This window comes from Eptatretus burgeri, chromosome 18 (genome assembly GCF_056783735.1).
Source record: "Eptatretus burgeri isolate ZD-2024b chromosome 18, Ebu_testis_v1, whole genome shotgun sequence".
Taxonomy (NCBI): Eukaryota; Metazoa; Chordata; class Myxini; order Myxiniformes; family Myxinidae; genus Eptatretus; species Eptatretus burgeri.
In genome coordinates this window covers 31,702,751-31,723,946 of record NC_140978.1, presented here as the reverse complement: position 1 = coordinate 31,723,946, position 21,196 = coordinate 31,702,751, and the positions used below count along the sequence as shown (strand labels likewise).

Sequence of the window (21,196 nt, the reverse complement as noted above, 5' to 3'; positions counted from 1 at the left end):
AGACCCATGGGAACTAACACACGTCTCATAACCATCTCTATCAGTTCCAATTGATGCATTAAAATCCTTCAAGACTAGAAGAGTGTCTCGCCTGGAGTACTGATCCACCACAGACTCGAGCATGGCATAGAATGTGTCCTTCATAGTGAGATCACTTGCCTCAGTCGGATCATAAACAGAGACCAGGGAAATGACACCTAAGGAGTGATGAATACTTCGTCTCATAATACGGTCGTTGACCGGTGTTACCTCAATTATCGTTGGAGTCAGCTTATTGGACACAGCTACAGCAACTCCTTGGGCATGGTAACTATCAGAGTGACCAGACCAATAGTAGGTGTAACCACCTGCCATTGATGTTGCTGCAATCCGGTCTCCAAACCTCAGAGAGTGCTGCAATTCTGATGTACAAACGCTTGAGCTCAGATGATAACAGACAAGTGATCATCCTCTCTTCGGGATAGGGCATTCCAGGCACCCACCTGAAGGGACCGCTTCAGGTTAATCCAAGGAGACCACCGTCTGGTGGATGACCTCGGCACCACTCCGACACACACTACCGCAATCTGACCCTGGAAGCTTACCCCGTGGTTTCCCTCCGATCATCAAAGATTGGGGGGTTCCGAAGGCTTTGCCCCAATCCCGTCATCCGGTGAGCTGTCCTGCAAAGTGAAGCTGCACAGGAGGTACTCCCACGGAGTGGGTTTTCTGATTTATTTTTGCTTTTGATTTGTCATTGTGATGAAGTGTTTTACGGTGGCCTGAGTGCAAATCCTACCACCAACCTCCTTATAAACAGTAACCCACTGCAGGAGGACATCTGCAGACACTGTTGGGCACTATATATGGGTGGCCGTTGTCTCATAAGGAGCTCCTCCGCCCTTTGAATGATTGAAGCTGGCTCGCAAACCTTAAGTGATGACAATCAGTGATTCAGGGAGTTTGTAATGTAATCAGTTATACAGAACTTCACCAGTGATGACATTGCTTGACACCCAAACTTTGTTAAATAATTGACATTGAGTTGTGTTGTTAAAAATGTCTATACATTACAATGTGGAATTGAGCACTGTCAAGTTAATGCAACACAAAACTAGGACGGCACTCGGTGGAGTGCATATCTCTCGAGTCGAGGCCATCATGTCAGCCCACCTTGAAAGATTATCTTATTATCTGAATACATTAAACTTGCTTTATGTGGGATAGCCTGTTTACTTCTCATGGGCCCGATTATCTCCCACATGGAAATGCGAAACGAAAAAAAAAAATGGACAATGTTCTCAAGTTTACCAAAGTAATTGTATCAATCCAATTCAGGCAATATTGAACAATTGCAACCGATCACGTATCTTTCATGGAGTGGCATCGTCCAACGTTTATATATAAAATCTAAACTACTCGAACGCATGTCACGGTGGCTATTGTGGGAGCAGGAAACCTGGTCCACACTGATTATGATCACGTGTGTCCTGATCAACAGGACGTGTCCAAAATTCATCACTTTTTAAATTAATTTGTTTGTTTCTTACTTACGAAATCTAAAGATTTCGTAAGTATATTGATGACTTCTGTTTGTTTTGTTTGTTTGTTTGTTTGTTTGTTTATAGGCACGATAACTCGAGAACGGAAGAAGCTACCAATGTCAAATTACACCACGTGATTCAGGAGGGTGATGTCTGGTGCTGATTAGATTTTGGTCAAAATCGGTCAAAGGTCAAGGTCACAGTGAGGTCAAACATAATTCCGTAAATTCATGTGGACAAATGAAGTATTTTTGCTTCGCTCGACGTTACGAGTTCGTTTTAACTTTGACTTTAATTTTATCTTCGGTTTTTGCGATCGCTTAGGATGCTTAAAACTCGGTTGTCGAAATTCTGGTAAAAATCGGATGTTTTGGAGACGTTTTAAGATTGTATAAAAAAATATTTCACTCAACGCATCACGGGTCGTCCCATTATGCAGTGCGCTCGAGCAGACGTGTCGTTGAGTTACGTTAAGGTATAATATTGCGTGGAGAAATGGAGATTTTTGCTTCGGTCGACGTTACGATTTTTGATGGTTTGATACAGAATCATCATAGAAACTTCTGGTTTGCGTCGCTACCTTCTCTCGAGACAGCTTTTATTAGACAAGGTCAGAGGTCAAGTTGACGATTTCGTAAGTACCAGTCTATGACTGCTAGTTTGTTTGTTTGTTTGTTTATTTTGAGCAACCTATTCAACGAGCACATTGGCATTGTACTACTTTGACTTCGAAGACGGAGCAGGTTCGTTCAGGCTGAATTCCTGTTGTTTCTTTCCCAAGATATGGATCTATGAATCTAAGATGGTGATTTTGTGTTGAGATGTGTTCCTTCCTCTTTTCGTCAGCATTAGTGTCACCACACTTGGTTTGACTTTTTTTTTTTAGTTTAATCTGTTATAGCTTTTTTTTCCACTTATTATTATGTTTTCTTTTCTTTTCTTTCATCTCATAATGTTCCGGGTGTTTCAATATATCTGGAAAAACCTCGAATGCTCTTTAACTCTAAATGCTTTGGTGTGTTTGCAGGGAGGCTGACGGTATCATGACCTCGGTCATCATGGGTGTCGTCATCGGGTCACTGGTCATTCTGGGTGTGCTGATCACCCTCTGTGTTTTGTGCTGCTATTGTTGTGAGTGCTGCTGCTTCAGTGATCGTGACATCCATTATCGCACAGGTGAACAACTTGTCGCAACTTTCATATCACCTCTACAGCTGATGTATTTGTTTTGCCTCCAAATTGTCTGGTCCTGGGTTCATTTTGACCCTTTGCCCATGTTGGTTTCAGACAACATCACCTGTGTTGCCTATGGAGGTAATACAGGCTGGTATCATGTAGGGATGGCATGGACACTAAATAAGTTTCATACAACACATCCGTAAAAAAATTTTTTTGAGCAAATGGAGCATCACCGATGGAGTGTCCGTGCCAATCCTACATTGGAAGTCCACCGACTTCATGATGCATGTTATGAGCAAACATTTTATTCATTTTTGTAGCCGAGGATAAACAAGCGATTCCTTTTCATGCCTGTTTACAATGTCATGCACACACACTTTCGTTCTGTTTCATTTGTACTTGATGCATTTGAAAGGGGATTTGTTTGTGGACAAAAGAAGAGTCAAAGAGATAATAGTGTTGTCAAAAATGTGAAATCGAGCAATGTTTCTTCTATTGTGGCTCGATCGAGTTACGTGTATTAACAATCATGCACATCAGCTTTTCTGGAAGTCCGTCATACATCCTGACACTTCATATTAACCTCTGTCACTGAAGGTGGATGGAGGTTATGTTTTCACCCCTGTCTGTCTGTCTGACTGTCTGTCTGTCTATCAGCAAGATATCTCAACGATATTGATGGATTTGGACCACACTCGGTGGATAAGTTTGGGTTGTGATGAGGACGAATCGATTTTGATTTTGGTGAAGGTCTGGCCATAATAATTTTTGTTTTTTAATTTTCAAAAGTGATTCTTCATAATTGAAAGATGGCGCCAAAATGATATATAGCACGATATTTCAAAAAGTTTTGGACGGGTTATGGATGAGTTTGGTTGGTGACAAGAACAAGCTGATTAGATTTGGGTTAAGGTTTGGATGCAGATCCGGCCCATCAGTGGCTGGCATACAAAACATAAACTGTTCAGCCTGGTGGAGGTGTGTGCTCTATTGAATGCCTAGTTGATAATCAAAAGCTATTTTGAATGGGCCAAGTTGAGCCTGATGCGAGAACATAGGCTGACTCACGTCAACCATGTTTATGTAATAAGGTAAAGAGTGGCCCCTGGAGCAGATTGGTAGCACCCGACCTCATCGTACCTTGTGGGAAACACTTCAGTGTGCTGTGGGACATGGTGACTCGTGCTTGTCCATTAATGGAACAAAAGCCAAGGGCAGTCTTGCTATTCACCGATTATAGGTGGGACAAGTGGGCAGTGGACTTGGTGTGGAATGTTCGTACATTTAGCCAAAATAGAGCTAGACAAAGTGGAATGATGATGAGTTGCATCCATGTGATTACGTTATAATGAGACAATTGAGGAGTCATAGGGCAAAAGCTGTTTCTTTTTGCAATTTGATGAACCAGGTCTTGTGTCGGAGAGTAGTGAGCAACTCTCAAACTTTCGGTTTGAGGATTTTTGCATTCACAGTGAATAACTCAGGTGACGGGCAGCAATCTTGTCAGATTCCTCTTCCCAATACTCTTGGCTCAGTCACAATACCCAAGGGTTTTTGATTGATCAATGTCCAACCAACAGTCGGGCATAGCACAAACACAGCAAAGCACTGGTGACTGGCTTTTCTTCTTCCCTTTCTCGACTCCCATTTTCCACTTGCATAGTCTGCTCGTGAATGTTCCCGAAAGCCCATTTCTTTAGGAAACCACTTGTAACTACGTGATGATTCTAGATCTAGAAGGAGCCCGAAACTGCTTAATACCATGAGTTGATTTCATTACGGTACCTCCTGAAAAGTTGTGTGTGTGTGTGTGTGTGTGTGTGTGTGTGTGTGTGTGTGTGTGTGTGTGTGTGTGTGTGTGTGTGTGTGTGTGTGTGTGTGTGTGTGTGTGTGTGTGTTTCTTCCTTGTTTTGAAATCCAGTTGGTTTTTTTATTTCTTCTTGTGGCCAGTTTACTATGCCACAGCTTTATTAGAACACTGGTACTACTAGTTGGTTTATGGCTTAGATTTTTTTCCTTGGGGAGAGGGATATTTTCAGGATCAGCCTCGTTCTACACAGGTATTCTTCGGTAATTGCTTTGCACATTTTTTTTGTTAATGACATATTTGGTGGCTTCTTCTACCCCAACGTATTTGTAAGGTGTGCGTGCACGCACGTATCCATGTGGCCATTTTTCTCAGAGATGGTCAAACGGGTCTTCGTCAAACTTTCATAGGTTCATCAGTGAGTTTCAGGAGTGTTTTCAGCAAAAAAATAAAATAAATAAAGAGTTCGATTTATTTTGGATTTAATATAGGCCTCTATATATATTTAATCCCTTTATATTGCCGAAGCCTTTTTGTAGCTTTTTAAAAGGTAATATTAAATGATCCCTGACCCTATTCTTTAGTGGGTGTAGGGAAGTGTTTTAGGTTTCCACAAAAAAAATAATAGAAAAAACAAAAAAATCAATGTGATTTCTTCAAAATGCCAACAGGATTAGAACAGGACCAAGCAATGTCGTGTACCCTACTCGTACTATAATACTCTGGTGTGCCATTTGTCTACACTTTATACAGCAAAGACTATCTGTCTCCTCTATCCTCAATATTGCGCAAACCAAACATCTCTTGCGCTGTTTGTTTGTAATTATCTCTATAGGAGAGCACGTTTTATGACCATATGTCATATAATTATTGTAAACTTTGCTTTTCCTGGCATTTTTAAAGTTCTCTCGGAGCTGCTTATCTCGCTCTCATATGTCTCCTCTTTTTACCTTTTAATAACCACATTTTGATATATTGGGAATTTTCTTCTCTCACAGGTGCATTTTTTTTTATTTTTTCAAAAAAATGTGTTTATGTGATATTTTGATGTTAAATTGATAAATGGTTGGTTTATGGAAGAAGTCACATATGTTTTTTAAGAAGCAGCTGTGTGCAGGATGTGAGTAAGAACATCGTCATTGGGATTCCTACTCTCTTGGACAGAGATCAGCTGATTCTTGGGAAAAAGTGTTTCATAACAATGTGAGCTTGACCAACATGACCGGAGACCATATGTACACCATAATAATTAACAGAAAGACCTTTCTGACGCTCAGAGCATGCCTTTTGCTGAGTTGCTAGGAATGTGTCAAGTGCACTGTTTTCTCAAAGCCAAAATGTATTTCAACATCCAGAGAATTCTTCGAGTGAATTGTGATGATGGATCTTTATTTAATAACTAGCTGGTGTTCGTAGAATACTTACACCGCACAGTCTTGAGAAGGACTTGGTGTGAGCCAACTCTTCTGGTGACAAATTTGTAATTGCATCTATCTCCACTTCTGGAGGTAAATGTGTACAAATTATACTTTGAAAAGCCTGCTAGAGGGTACATTCATAAGCCTTTACAAAGTATATCTTATTCTCGTTCTCGAGTGTTTTCATAACTACCAAGGCTGATAGACACCAGAACAGATCGCCAAAGTATAAATCAGGAAATCGTTAAAACACCAAAGTGGACTTATTGGTTGCTTTTCTTTTTTCACCAGCCGAGTACGATTAGAGGCTGAAGCGATTCCAATGATTCCAATTTCTCACACACAAGGAAGTGACATTGTCTCTGGGCATGAGACTTTGTTTAATTCACCATGTAAGTTCTAAGTGGGGCGGGCATCATCCAATTAATATGCGCTATATCAAATCCATCAATTGGGACCATTCTCTGTGCAGAGCGTCGGTGCTGCCGAAGCAGTCTCCTGGGTTATTGGGCACAATCCTAGATGGGTCGCCACTCCAACGTAGGATACTCGAATGGCTCAATCATCCCGGCAAGCTGGTACTTATTTTGCTGACCTCGGAAGGATGACAAGTTGAGTCAACCCCATCTGGTATTAATTCAACGGGAGAAAGCAGGATTTGAACTCAGGACCCCAGGATCCCAAGCTCAGCACACTAACCATAAAGCCAACACCAGGCTACACAATATCAAATGGTTATGTAACGTGGTAAACTTTCAATTTCTTCCGTTGACCGGTTTTCGATCTACGCTCTTAACAAAATGCAGACACATCCGTAGGTACGCGACCTATTGCTTAACCCCGCTTTTTGCTTCACGCACGTGGGGTAATAATAAGAATACTTTAGTTAATCATCATTTATACAAGAAAAAAAAAACATTTAAAAAATGTATAAACATAGAGCGATGATATCTTAAAAAAAAAAAAACCAAACAAGCTTGGAATGCTACCACATTATGACACCTCGATTCTTCTATGGATTACCATCATGACATCTTTTAACTTTTTACTTTTGGTGTGGGATTGTGATGGAACAACATTTATTATTATTATTTTTTAATGACTCCTATTCTCTTAACATCCCTCTACCCCCCCCCCCCCCCTTAATCCTGGCTTTTGGTTCAGTGCACAGTGTGGATTACCACATCTAGGGAATTATGAGATTATCGATTTTTTGTTTTTTTTTAACGATTTTTTTCTTCTGTTTTGTTATTTTTACATGGATTAAATCCATCAATGTTATTAAATTGTTTTAATACTTGTTTCAGTTGATTAGGGGAATGGTTTGAATATGTATCACTTTTGGAATGGTTCTGTCCATCCCCCCCCTCCCACAATCCTGTCCTCGTTTAGTTGAATTACATTTACATTCGATTTATTTTCCCAATAAAATGATTGTTTTATATATATTTTTTTTAATTTTGGGTTGCTTGCAACAGCCCAGAGACAAAGCAACTTCCTCACTTTGGAATCACCATCATGGCTTCAGCAGTTATGGAGGTTGGTCAGGCTACAGTTTAACATTGTTTTGAGAGGGGAAGAAGATGAGGAAGAAGTACAAATTGGGGATTTAGCGATATATTCTGGCATCTTTGTAAGTCTTGCTCGTTCAGAAAACGCTCGAGAATTAAAGGTATGGCTTTACAGGCTTATGACTTCACTCTATAGTACTTTATAAGCCTATCATTGTGTACACATTTGGATGGGTGGCCATTTTTTTCCTCAGTATCATCCCTCTACATGGAGTACTACCGTACTCCATGATTACTACAATTTGGTTGTTGGTTTTTGCATTTGTAGAGATTTATTTGAGAAAATGTACTGTATTTACACATTTTATGAATGCTGCTATTTTAATTTCCAGTTCAACAAATGCACGTCTCAAACCAAGTCCAGGCCGCATACCCTCGAGTCCCGGCCGCGTACCCTGGAGTCCCGGCCGCGTACCCTGGAGTCCCGGCCGCGTACCCTGGAGTCCCGGCCGCGTACCCTAGAGTCCCGGCCATGCATCCAGGAGGCCCGGCCCCTTATCCAACAGCTCCTACTTTTCAACCAACTGCTCCTGGGACTTTGATGGGACCATATCCTGAAAATGTTTCTTCTATGCCACCACCACCATATGAGGTTGCCACAGGAATGTGAGATTATTTGCATAATTTTACGCTTTTGTATAATTTGTTGAAGTCAATGGATTTCCCACATCGTTAATTTGTGGGGAAAAAAACAAAACTCCAATACTCCATATATTGTTATGTTCCTATTATAATACTTATGCAACAAAATTATTTGTCTGTAACTCAGGCAGGACAATCGTGTTTTTAATTCTGATGGACCATGGTTATTTGGCATCTCGTATGTATGTATGTACAGTATGTATGTATGTATGTGTGTATTGTGGGAATGCCTTCTTTGGGGAAACTTTGCATTTTATAGTGATGGTTATTTCCCATAGTGCATGTGTTAGCGTAAGCATGAAGTAATTTAATTGTGATATAGGATGTGCATCATTGTGTAGAAAGCTCATGTAGCGGTGTGAGTTTTACTAACACTCACATGTACAAACACAGCTAGGTTTGCTCAAAGAAAACCTGGCAGGCTCTTTTATTGAATGGCAATCACTTTATTCATTCGCTCAGGTCGCAATTGTAAAAGAATTTTGGTTTCTCTTGGTCATCAGTACAATTAAAACATTTATTTATTAAACAGACAAACACTTAAGTATTATGCACGCAAAGGAGATTCTGAACAAACAAACTCATTCCAGATCTCTCAAATACAAATGGAGAATCTTAGTCTTTATATGGTTTTCAGTAAGACACAGTTTTTTATTAGCTCTGGCACTGGCACTGGCACCAGTTTCTTTGGTCTTGACATCTTCCAGGTGAAACTTGTCTTCAGTCTTCTTAGACAGCTCCTGCTTGAATGGTTGTAACACATATTTTAAATCCAGACATGTTAATCTTTTCCTAATACAGAAAATGCACAGAATGCTAGAATGATGTCAAACGCCAACTCCAATGGTCATTAAAACAAGTTTCCATCATATGTAGGTCAAAAGTCAGTCTGCTTCTCACAAAACTGGGAAGATATATTATCTTGAAGCGACTAGAACTTAGTGGATACATCTGGACATTTTCTTAAATCCACATTCCAACTTGTTTGTGTCTTTTATAAAAATTCCTTTCGATAGCTTTAGAATGATAGGCAATTCTTCTTATATTCAACTTTCTGGCAAAGTTCAACCTGTTTACACTTTTAATATACAGGTGATCTTTCCATACAAAGAAGAAATATAATTATGTTAATTCCAGATGGATACATACTTAACCAGAGTTGGTGTCAAAGCCACCCAATGCTTGCCTGTTTGTACATTTATCGTTTTTAAAAGACGAGTCTAGTAATTAATATTTTTTTTATAATTCTCTAACAATTTTTTATTGGGGGGGGGGGGGGGTGCAAATCAGTTAAAACATGTAGAAATGCAAAAAAAAAATTGGGGGGGGGACCAAGTCCAAAATCTAATGGCATGATTCTTGGACCATACCTAACCCCCCCACCAAGTTTCGTCGAAATCCTAATCACTTAAAACATGTAGAAATGCAAAACAATTTCGAAATTTTGTTGGAAAAAAAGTTGCAAAAATTTTTTTTTCTCGAACAATTTTTTTTTGGGGGGGGTGGAAATCACTTAAAACATGTACAAATGCAAAAAAAAAAAATTCTCTAACAATTTTTTTTTGGGGGGGGGGGTTGGAAATCACTTAAAACATGTAGAAATGCAAAAAAAAGAAATCGAAATTTTGTCGAAAAAAAAAAAAGTTGCAAAATTTTTTTTTCTCTAACAATTTTTTTTTGGGGGGGGGGGTTGGAAATGACTTTAAACATGTAGAAATGCAAAAAAAAATTCTCAATTTTTTTTGGGGGGGGACCAAGTCCAAAATCTAATAGCATGATCCTTGGACCATACCTAACCCCCCCCCCCCACCAAGTTTCGTCGAAATCCGTCGAGTTTTTCCGTAATACAAAAAAATTAACATTTTCACGCTCACGCTCACGCCAGGGGTATCGCTATAGCTCTCTGTTCTTCAAACAGGCAAGCTAAAAACATCATACCATATTTGATTACATTTTTGTTTCAGGTTTAATATATTTTATTTTAATATCAAGTTTTAATCATCATCAATTTATTTATTTTATCACCTTCAAACTCATGATAAAAAATGGATCTACACAGCCATGTCTCCAGCCTCTCTCACCCAGAACGCCTTCCCCATTTTGTCGAAACCCAGCTCAAATCTCATTAGCTATTTTATATATTCAGTGTCACAGAATACGACAACCCTCCCCACCTTAGTAGTAAACTTCACATTTGTTGGGAGATGAATGAAAAGAATAATGCACACTGTATAATTATCAATCCTTATTAATGCTACTCTGGACAATATTTCAAACAGTTTGTAGATTTTGTCATTTGACACTTTGTCATACTGTGATGCAGTAAAATTCAAACAAAACTGACTAGTGATAATATTGTCTGGCAAGATGATAAAAGGAGTATTTCAAAAGAAAAAAAAAAAACACGAGTCATCTGAAAAAACTCAAAAGCGCGAGAAGGAAGAAACCAAAGTGATTATTGGCTTTAAGAACTTCCCTTCTGGCAATGTACATGACTTCTCTTTTCAGTTTGTTATGTTGAATGTGAAAACTATTTGGTGACAGTCTTTCAGGTATTGGGGCTTCTTTCGGGCTCTCTGGGGTTGTCATTCTGACTCGAGGTTGTTGGTTGAAGTGTCTTCTTCAGAAGCTTGGGGTTCTTTTCCACCTCTCCCATTTTCGTTAAAATCAAGGATTTGCTGGGAGATCTCCTGGGAAGACGTCTGTGGGACTTTGTTGAAGAAAGACAGTTTCCTGGTGACTTGCTCATCTGCTGTCCTTGCAGTCAGTATTGAGCCATTCTTCGCTGTAACCTCGAGAGGTGATTGGTCATAGAACAGAGTGAATTTGTTCACTCTCTTCTGTCGAGCGAGGACAGTGTTGCCCACCTGAATGTTTAGATGAGCTGCATGGTCTCGGGCATTGGCATAGCTTATCATCTTTAATTTCATGTTGATGTCATGTTTTTGGATTGTGTTGTCCAATGGTGAAGTTCTTCTCTCACTGGCAATTTCAGGGAGTCTGGTCTTCATCTTGCTGCCAAAAAGCGCTTCAGCAGGGCTAATGCCTGTGTTGCAGTGTGGTGTGGCTCTGTTGTTTTGTTGGAACTTTAAAAGTTCTTGTCTCCACACCTTTCTTTCAATTTGTGCAGCCTGGATGGTCTTTTTTGAGCATAGGCATACATCTTTCGATGCCGCCGTTGGCTTGTGGCCATAAGGGGATGATGGATCGGTGCTTGAAACCGAGGTGTGCAGCAAATTGTGCAAAGTTAGCACTGTTGAATGTGGGACCATTGTCTGACTTTACAATATCAGGAACACTATAGTGGGTGAAGATCGCGTAAAGTCGTGGGATCACTGCCTTCGCACTGTTAGAGGTCAGAATGTCTACCTCAAGGAACTGGGAGTAAGAGTCGATGACCACCAGGAGATATTTTCCCGATGGAAAGGGTCCAGCAAAGTTGACGCTCACTTCAGCCCAAGGATGAGGAGGCAGTTCGGTCATCCGGAGGGGTTCTGAAGTGTTCTGGAGTTGTGGCAAGGCAGGTAAGACAGGATTTGACAGTAGTCTCAACTCGGCGGTCGATGTGTGGGAACCACATTTTCTCGCAGATTAATCTCTTCATCTTGCTGATGCTTTGGTGACCTTCATGGGTGATATCGATGACTCGCTGCTGGAGTGACTTGGGTACCATATAGCAGAACTTTGTGCTCATCACTGATGGACAGTTCATCTCTTACAGCCTTCAGTTTCTGAAATGCTGAGCCATCACCTGAATAGTCTTGAGATGGTTGCCACTGGTTTAGATGCGCTGCATTCATCACTGCTTGTAGAGTGGGGTCAGCTCGCATTGCATTCTTCATTTCATGAAGCGTCATTGACTTTGGCACCATGTGGTGGAGTACAAAGTTGACGGACTCATCTGCCACTCTTGACTCATGGGATGTCTTATCATCAGCTGTCAGAACTGGGGTGTGACTGAAGTAATCAGCCGGGTTCTTGCTGCATGACTGGTAACGAAGCGTGGAATTGTACGCCTGAAGCCATAAGTTCCACCGTTCAATGCGGGCGGAGGTCCTAGAAGTGGGTGAGTTGTAGATACCTTACAAATGCTCGTGATCAGAGATGACTGTGAAGTGATGGCCATAAACCTAGAGATGGAAGTGTTCACAAGCCCAAACTACCGCTAGTGCTTCACGCTCTGTTTGCGAATCGCGAGACTCCAAGTTGGTGAGTGCACGACCAGCATAGGCGATGATGTGATTAATGTCCTTCTCATCTCGTTGGGCTAGGACTGACCCAATGCTATCGGATCCAGCATCCACAACAACTTCTGTTTCCAAGTTGGGGCTGCAGTAGGCCATGACCGGAGAACTAGTCAGACGTGACTGAAGTTCTTTTACAGCCATCTCATGTTCAGACGTCCACTCCCATAGTACATCGCTGCGTATCAGATCTCTCAGTGGTTTCGTGATCTTGGTGCAATCTAGAATGAAATGTAGTTGGTCAGGCCGAGGAAGCTTCGTACTACTTTTGCACTAGCGGGCCTCGATATCTTGTGGACAGTTTCCATCTTCTTTGGGTTAGGCGAGATACCATTCTTACCAAAAATGCAGCCATAGTATTCTATTGTGTCCTTGTGGAATTTGCATTTTCCTCTGTTGAGTGTCAGGTGTCTTTCTCGGAGGCGAGCATACACTTTAGTCAGTGTGTTGTTATGCTCGGTCTGGGTCTTGGCATGAATCAAGGTATCATTGCTGGTGTTGAGGGCTCTAGGGATGTCGGCGAAAATCTCAGCGATGTGGTTTTGAAAAATTTTGGCTGCACTCATGGACACCTAGGTTTAAACGTTTGTAACGTCTCAGTCCAACATGGGTCGAGAATGTGGTCATGTTTCTCGACTCGTCTATCTCCAGTTGGTGACATCCAGAGTTCAAATTGAGCTTGCTGAACACGGTTGATGTGTTCAGTTGCATAAGAATGTCATCGATTGTTGGCATGATGTGTGGTTCTTTAGATCTCCTTATTTGGGAGTCGCATGTCGACACAGATGCAATTCTCCTCGGACATCTTGGGCTTCGGTGCTGCTACGATGGGAGAAACCCAGGGAGTTTGGCCGTCGACCTTTTCAAAAATGACCAGGCTCTTGAGGCATTCGAGCTCTTCTACTTGCTTCTGCATATGGTTCGGGGTGCGTCAATGTGGCTGAGCTGTCGGTTGAACCGTTTCATCGACGTACAGCTTGATCTTGCCATCTTTCATTTTCCCAATATCAGTGAAGATATCATGGTATTCTTTCTGTAGATCTTCAGTCATTTCTCGAGATGCGGTAAATGCAACGTTGATGTGAACAAGCTTCTGTGCTCTGTCAGCGCTTTTCAGATTGCCACTATGGAGCCTAGCTCCTGTCTGAACAATGAAAAATGAGGCCGATATCTCACTGTCCTTGTGTTTGACTTTAAGGCCAACCTGGCCACGTACTGGCAGAGGTGTGCATGACCCGGATGCATAGATTGGCAGACATGGAAAGGAAGACTTTCAGCATGCACTGCAGTGAATTCCATTTTCATGAATGTTTGTCCAGTCATGATGTTCACAGAAGCATCCGTGTCAATTATGAAAGGAACGGACTCACCTTGAATGTCAATGTTGTTGACGGGTGTCGTTGGTTTCTTGCAAGACGCGCCAAACACGTATTCTACATCCGAAGAGTATCGAGTTGCTGGATGCTTGACGTTCCTCACATGGGGTTTGGTGGATGTTGTGTTTGCAGTCACCCAATCGGCAAATATCGGCACAGTGTCCCTTCTTGGAGCAGTTGCGACATAGCTCGTCTCTGGCAGGGCACCCCTCTCGGGGATGTGGTTGTCCACCACACCACCCACAGTCCTTGGAGTTCTGCGTCATCGGGCGTGTTGACCATGGAGATGGTTGGTTCTGTCCACGGTGACATCGACCGGATGCAGGGAAGGTTGATTGACGTCCTCCTCTCTTGGATCCATTAAAAAACGAATGAGACTGGTGCTGACGTATGGTATCTACAGATATAGAGGATCTCCCATCCATTTGACTGGCTTGGGCGTCAGAAATTTTGAGGGCATGCGCCTGGTCAAGCAGGGACCACAGCGTCGTATCTGCGTCTCGGAGAGCACGTCGTCTTAACCGCTGAGAGCTGCATCCTAGCAGAATTTTGCTCTTCACTTCCCTGTCCTGGTCGGTGAAGTCGTAGACGAGTGTAAAAACTGTATTGTTTCACCAGCATTCTGCTTCAGCTGTCTGAATTTGAATGTTTCAAAATCGGTGTTCTTTTTTGGTGTGAAGTGGTTGGTGAGAGCTACGACAACCGTGATATATGCTCAAACATCACCTTGCTCGGCTGCTGGTAGGGATTTGTACGTATCATATACCTATTCACCTGCATAATGCGCAGAAACGGAGCTTTCTTCTGAGTATTCTTCGTAATATTCAGTTCAGTCATCAGATTTTCAAACCTGACATGCTACTTCTTCCACCTTGAGCTGACAGTACAGTAGCTTCATCGTTGTCGACTGGAAACTTGTCGAAGTGGGGTAGTGAAATTGACATTCTATTGTCAGCCCACGTGGTCTGCAACTCGTCACGTAGATTCTTCAGCTTTATTCTAAGCAGGAAATCCTCATCTCCAGATGTAGTGGTGTGTGTTTTATGAATGCTCACAGCACGTACAAACACATATCTTTTATTGAACGGCAATCACTTTATTCATTAGCTCAGGTCACGTCCATATCTCCAGCCTCTCCCACCTGTAACACCTTCTCCCATTCGTCGAAACCCAGCTCAAAGCTCATTGGCGAGTTTCTATATTCAGTTTCACAGCATATTACAGCTGTCGTCTTCTCTCCCCACTTGTGTTTGTCTAAAACCGCTCTCCCTTTACACCCTTTTCATGATTTATCCCATAGTAATCTATCCTTTATGTATTTTTAACAACCTGAAAGGCCCTGTGCATTAGTTTTGGTGGGAAAAGCCGACCCGCATTTCATTGGTCTTGTTGGCACCATCTGGGTGAAAGGTCAGGGTGGATTGCTTGCACACAAACTGGGACTCTAGCCACTGGCAGCCAAGAAGAGTGGAACCTGTGGCATCATGGCTGTGGGTGGAGGCAGAGGATATAAAAGGGTGTGGTGTGAACCGCGGAGGAGGAAAGCCAAGAGACCATGCTGTAAACTGCACGAGAATTGCAGGGTTTTTCTCCATGGCACGACACATCTTCCTGCTACACCTCCTGACATTCTCCAACTGTATGCTGCGCCCACTCCTCCCCTCATACCGGCTCCGTGTCTGTGGCATAAACTGGTTTCCCTGTGAGGTGTGTCTCCACCTGGGATAAGGCTGCGTCCTGTCGAGACACAGCGAGCGGTATTTTCAGTCTCGTCTGATTCTCTGGTCAGAGGTGTGAATTGGGCCCGTTAAGTGCTTAGATAATTAAGGATCTACCAATCGTTCGTTGACTCTTGGGTGTGTATGGGTTGTTGGTTCAGATAAATGGTATTGCTTCTTCATTTTAAGTCTCATTATTTTTTTGTTGTTGATACATATAATTCCACTTGGTCTCTGGGTGATTTGAGTGTTTTAATCGCTAATTGTAGGAGTTATAAATGTCGGTTAAAGGACAGATTGGGTTTGGTCGATTATTACCCAGCACGATCAGTACCCTGCGTCTAGCATGGTATCCGCTGCTACTACCATTTTTTTGCTGGGCATGAGGGACAAAAACCACGTCACTTAGTTGGCTCAGACATTCCACTGAAGTGTGGTGGTGTGGCAAAGAAGCATGTGACCCCACTTGGAGCATCAGGACCAATGGACTGGTGTAACTGCTTCGACTGATTTGTCGGGATTCGGACTGGGCAACTGGGATGACTCGGACAACTGTCACTGTATGTATGTATGTATGTATGTATGTATATAAATGTGTGTATACAAGATGGGTCACCCGATCTAGATCAGGTTACGATATTTAAATTGGAAGATTCATGGTCGACTTGGACAATGTGCTTCAGATGATAACCCAAAATCTGTCGGGAGTTCTCCCCAAAAGTTGGCTGGAGGATTCTGGCTGGATTGCCATACGTCATCAGAAAAGATCTTTGTGAAGCTCATCAGAGAAGCTAATTGACGATCTTTGCCCTGCAGCCTGCCCGCCTCTTGCGGCAAACTATTACGAATGGGAAGCCAATGACGCCGAAACCACAACGGTGATGCCCAGTTTGGGTTTGAAGGATCTAGCACTGAATTTGGTTATACGTTTCTTGGGATCGGTTGTCTTTGTACAGTTTTTCAACTTCATTTTTCACGAACATCCAGCAAGCAAGCAATTCTCCAATTATACAGATGCAGGTTTGGTACCAGCATACATAGCAACTGACTAACCCTATACTGTATGTAAACAGTTTACCAGATTGCCACTGTCTAGCCAGTAGCTGGTACATCATTAGTCTCGCCCCAAAGGGGTTGCGAGACGATTGTAACACCCGTGTCTATCTGTCTCTGTCTGTCTGTCTGTGTGTGTGTGTGTCCTTGTCTATATATTTTCACTTTAATTTTTTTTCCTTTGCAACCCCTTGTCCAATTGATGCGAAATTTAACATCGGAGGGACTCACCATGGATAATATTCTGTTGATAACTCTAATGTCATCTATGGGTCTCTGAAACCACTTTACAAAAAAAAAAAATTGAAACGCCCATATGTCACAAACTCCCAATGGGGTATATAGGGTGTTTAATATGACGTCATCAGTGTAGTGGTATTCCAGCCATAATTGGTTGAATCAAAATCCTTATCCGAAAAAAACTGAAACCATATATCTGATAAACGATCCGATGTGAGTGAAGAATATATTTATGCCGTTGTCGGTCACATGGTTTGGCTGCCATTTTGGATTGAAAATACAAATGTAAGAAATCTTCTCCAGAACCGCTAAACTTGTAGATGCAAAACTTCATACGCTCAACTAGCTATGGGGAAGATAGCTTGAATTTTTTTTTTCATATTCATCTTCATTGATGCAATCCTATCACCCCCCTCCCCCCACACCCAACCCCATCCCTTTTAGGGGTCCATTATAACAATATGGGTACCTGCCAACCACATTCATCTTGTGTTCATCTGTTAATGTCAAATTTTTAACTTGATGGTTGTGAACACAAACAAAATAGGCCAACAATTTTTTGTGGACATTAATCGTTATTTATTTAATTTAATGTTGATTGTTATCTGTCATTCACAGGATTGCAAGAAGGTAAACACCTACCAGGCAATCCCACCTTCAATGGATATCAATAGTCCCTGCATGTCTCACTGTTCTACATGCAAACTCGAGAAGACTCGATAATCATATTCGATACATTCTGAAGACCATTCAAATTGACGAGACCTTTTTTTTTTTTTTACAACTGTTTGTTATTATTCGATTTATTTTCTATTGACTGCTACTGCTTCTACTGTAAAGCATGTACCAATTATCAACTGCATCCTTCAGCTTCTATTATACTGTGCATTTGTTTTAGCAAATCATTTTAGAGCTTCCAGTCACTCACAATGCTGATGGGTGTGTAATAATAACAATGAATTACATTTATTAAGTACTTCATATGGTCGTTTCTAAGCACTTTGCATATCGATTAATTAGCTTTATAATAATATAGCAATAAGCTAAACTAGATTTCTGCGATCACAAAGTGATCGCCAAGGCTAAGCTTCCACTGGCCCATGGTCCAACGATGGCACTTTTTTCTGGACTGCCATATGACCTTGACCTTTATCATTTAAGGTTGGAGTGTAAATTATGAAAATGTGTCCCCATCTACAATCTATCCCAAAAAACTCAACATCATGAAAATCGGAGGAAAATTATTCAAGTTGTGAACAAAAAGGGGCACTGCATCAATGCCATAGTCACGTCCCTGAAGCCCCTGTCACACCTTGACGATTTAGCCAGAGTATGGTAACGTATCAAAATTTATCTGAAATGCTGGTGTACGCTGAACTATTGATGTTTTTTTTTCAATTTTGGGCGTATAATAGTGTATTCATAACGAGTTGGACGTATGCATAACGTATTAGTAACGTACACAGAACGTTTCGATAACTTATAGATAACTTATACCAACGAATGCTTAGCGTGTTGTCGGCGTTCACAACTTTTGCCCAACGATAGTCGAACTTTTGTATAGCGTGGCAGCGTATCGCCGACGATCACGTGTCGTAGCCTATTAAAAGGCTGCCGCTCGACGATTCAAATCATAACCGCATGAGACATCGAAGTGTCAACATCACCGTCATGCCGAAGAAAACTTTGAAGAATGCTGCCAAGAAGTCTCCTGGCCGTGGCCGTGGACGTGGACGCGGACGCAAGGAGGATCCATCATCACCCACACCCTCCCCATGACGCTCACCCTCTGACGGAGAGGTCGCCCAGTTCCTTCTCCTCCGTTCACCTCTTCTTCTCCTGGCTCTATTGGCACGCAACTGGTACAGTGTCAAATCGATGAGGTCATGTTGATGTTGGAGGACAGCTCGTCGGTATTCTCGTCTCAGCCTTGCCGGATCCTCCATCTCTCGGATGACATGGACATCTGCTCATCATGGAGTCTGGAACACTGACGGGTTCCTCCTGTGAACCCCATTTTTATATACCAATTCCCCTAAACGCTGCCAATACGCCATTATATCGTAGCTGTAAGTTAGAAACACGTTCAGTAAGTTCTGTGGTCGTCCGGAAGACGTCAAATACGTCTACATACGTCAATATGCGTTGGAGATACGTTACACATAGGTTCAAAGCACGTTACTCATAGGTTAGAAATAAGTTTCGGGTACGCTACACATTATCTCGACGTATTTCGACTTATGAGTAACTTACAAGTAACGTGTCGACGTGTGTCAACGATCGCATAACGTGCCTACAACTTATGGCCAGCGTATGCGGAACGTGTGAGTCATGCGCTGGCATACGTCGAAAAATTTTGAGCATGCTTAAAATTTGTCGACGAGCTCGGCGTACTACGACGTATGCCAGCGTGCTTCAGCATGCTCTTAACGTATACAAAACTTACCCATAACGTATTCGACGTGTGCCAGCGTATTCGCCAAATTTTTCATACGTCAACATGTGCTGGCTAAAACGTCAAGTTGTGACAGCGGCTTAACCAACGATGCAACCAGCAGCCTCAAAGCTGTACACGAGAGTGTAGTTTAAAATTAGATCACAATCCGAAAAAAGTAGGCCAAGGACACCAATCAAATATCAGGTGCATAACTTCAGTGCAGGTTTACTATTATGATGCAAAAACATCTTGGAAGGCCAAGCGGTCTTTGAGATTCCACTTTGGTAAAATGTATCAATGATTAAATATAAAATAAAACCATGATTTTTTTTGATTTTTTATACTGCCATTTAACCTTGACCTTTAATGATGTAAATTAAGCATGAATGCGCATTGCTCTTGGCTATCTAGAGATGGCAATTTTGTTCTGATCTGACAAACCGGGTTTGTTTAATTCCTATCCACCTACAAGGCTTTCATCCACAGTTTGATGGAGTGCTACTCCCCTCTAGGCTGGCCCCCCTTCCTCACACCTTTCTCAGCTTGACGCCGTGGAAACCAAGGCCTTTATGGTCATTGGAATTTCTCGCCATGAAGCGGAGTCTATGGGCCTGTCACTTTGCCATCGCAGACCAGCTAACAGTGGCAGAAAAAAAAGAGGAAGAAAAAAAAACAAACAAACAAGCATTTTGTTTTTCAGTTGAAGATTGAAACTTGCACAGGTTATTTGTGTGAATGTGTAACATATGTGTATAAAATCTGGTCAAAATTAGTCAAAGGTTAAGGTCAATGCCATCCAAAACATGTAAAACATCTATTAGGCCACAATTAGAAAATGTATCAACCAAATTTGTTTTGCGCAACATTCCATCAGGTAAAACATTTGATAGGTCAAATTTTCCAAATTACCAAATTGCTGTTTCCATGGCAACTATTGTTTGTTTGGATTTCGCAAGTATCGTGCTATGCACGGCGTCTTTCTTGTTACTTGTAAAATTGAAGAATTTTCAAGGATATTGATCAGTTGATTTTGTAAATTCTGTCTGTCTGTCAATCGCCTACAGGTCACAATTCTAAAAGGATTGTCATGAAACTTTACCAGGTTGTAGAGGTCGTCTCAACTGAGAAGCCTATTGATTTTGAGGTCAAAGGTCATCTTGATATCAAATTTCTAAAATCGTCATTTTTCATCAGATTGACTTGAAAATTAAACAGCAATTTCATAGTGCATTACTAAATTTGGGAAACCATCCATTTTTGAGATCATAAGGTCAAAGGTCAAACTTCTAAATTCATCAATTTACATCCTATTAACTTGAAAGTTGAACAGGATTTGCGTAGTCCATCACTGAATTCGGAAAGCAACTATTTTTGAGGTCAAACGGTCAAATTTCTAAAATCAAATTTCATCTGAAAAATCATCAGTTTTCATCTGATTAACCTGAAAATTATGCAGCAATCGCATCGCGCATCACTGAATTTGGAAACGAACTATGTTTGAGGTCAAAAGGTTAACTCAAGGTCAAACTTAAAAAAATCATAATTTTCATCCGATTCACCTGAGTTTGGTTTTTTTTTTTTTTTTTTTTTTTTTTTTTTTTTTTTTTTGCATACATTGTCAAGGCTCGTATGAGAGCTAACACACAACGCACAGCAAGGGGGGGCATGAGAAGAGGGAAGTAAGCACAAAACAGTGGGGAACAGAGACATTCGGAGATCTGTGGAAGGGAGAGGGATGGGGCAGGGAACACGGTGTATACAAGATGGACATTACAGGGACTTTCAGGAAGGAAAGCAGGGAATTTGAAGGAGGTGGATTTGGGGTGGATTAACGGTGGTAGAAAATATCGAGGTTTTGGATGGGGGAAGATAAGAGGTGGTGGTGAACAGCTGTTTTTTAGGCCTGGAGGGAAGAATGCGATTGAAGAGAGTGTGAGAGTTTATTCCAAAGGTGGGACAAAAGAGGAATAAAATTATCAATTTTAATC

General features: G+C 41.6%; 1 protein-coding gene across 2 annotated transcripts in view; it reads left to right on the top strand.

Annotated features, from left to right (window-relative positions):
• LOC147008825 (uncharacterized) overlaps positions 1-20,815 on the top strand; it is a 43,853-nt gene extending 23,038 nt beyond the window's left edge. The window contains exons 4-6 of one of the 2 annotated variants that reach the window (XM_085864225.1): positions 2,551-2,699; positions 7,831-8,090; positions 17,390-20,815. In XM_085864225.1, coding sequence (XP_085720351.1) covers positions 2,551-2,699; positions 7,831-8,090; positions 17,390-17,494 — 514 coding nt within the window. In that variant the 3' untranslated portion in view covers positions 17,495-20,815. Of the gene's footprint in view, positions 1-2,550; positions 2,700-7,830; positions 8,105-17,389 lie in introns of both variants that reach the window. The other variant, XM_085864226.1, reaches the window with a different exon arrangement.
• The last annotated feature ends 381 nt before the right edge of the window (positions 20,816-21,196 follow it).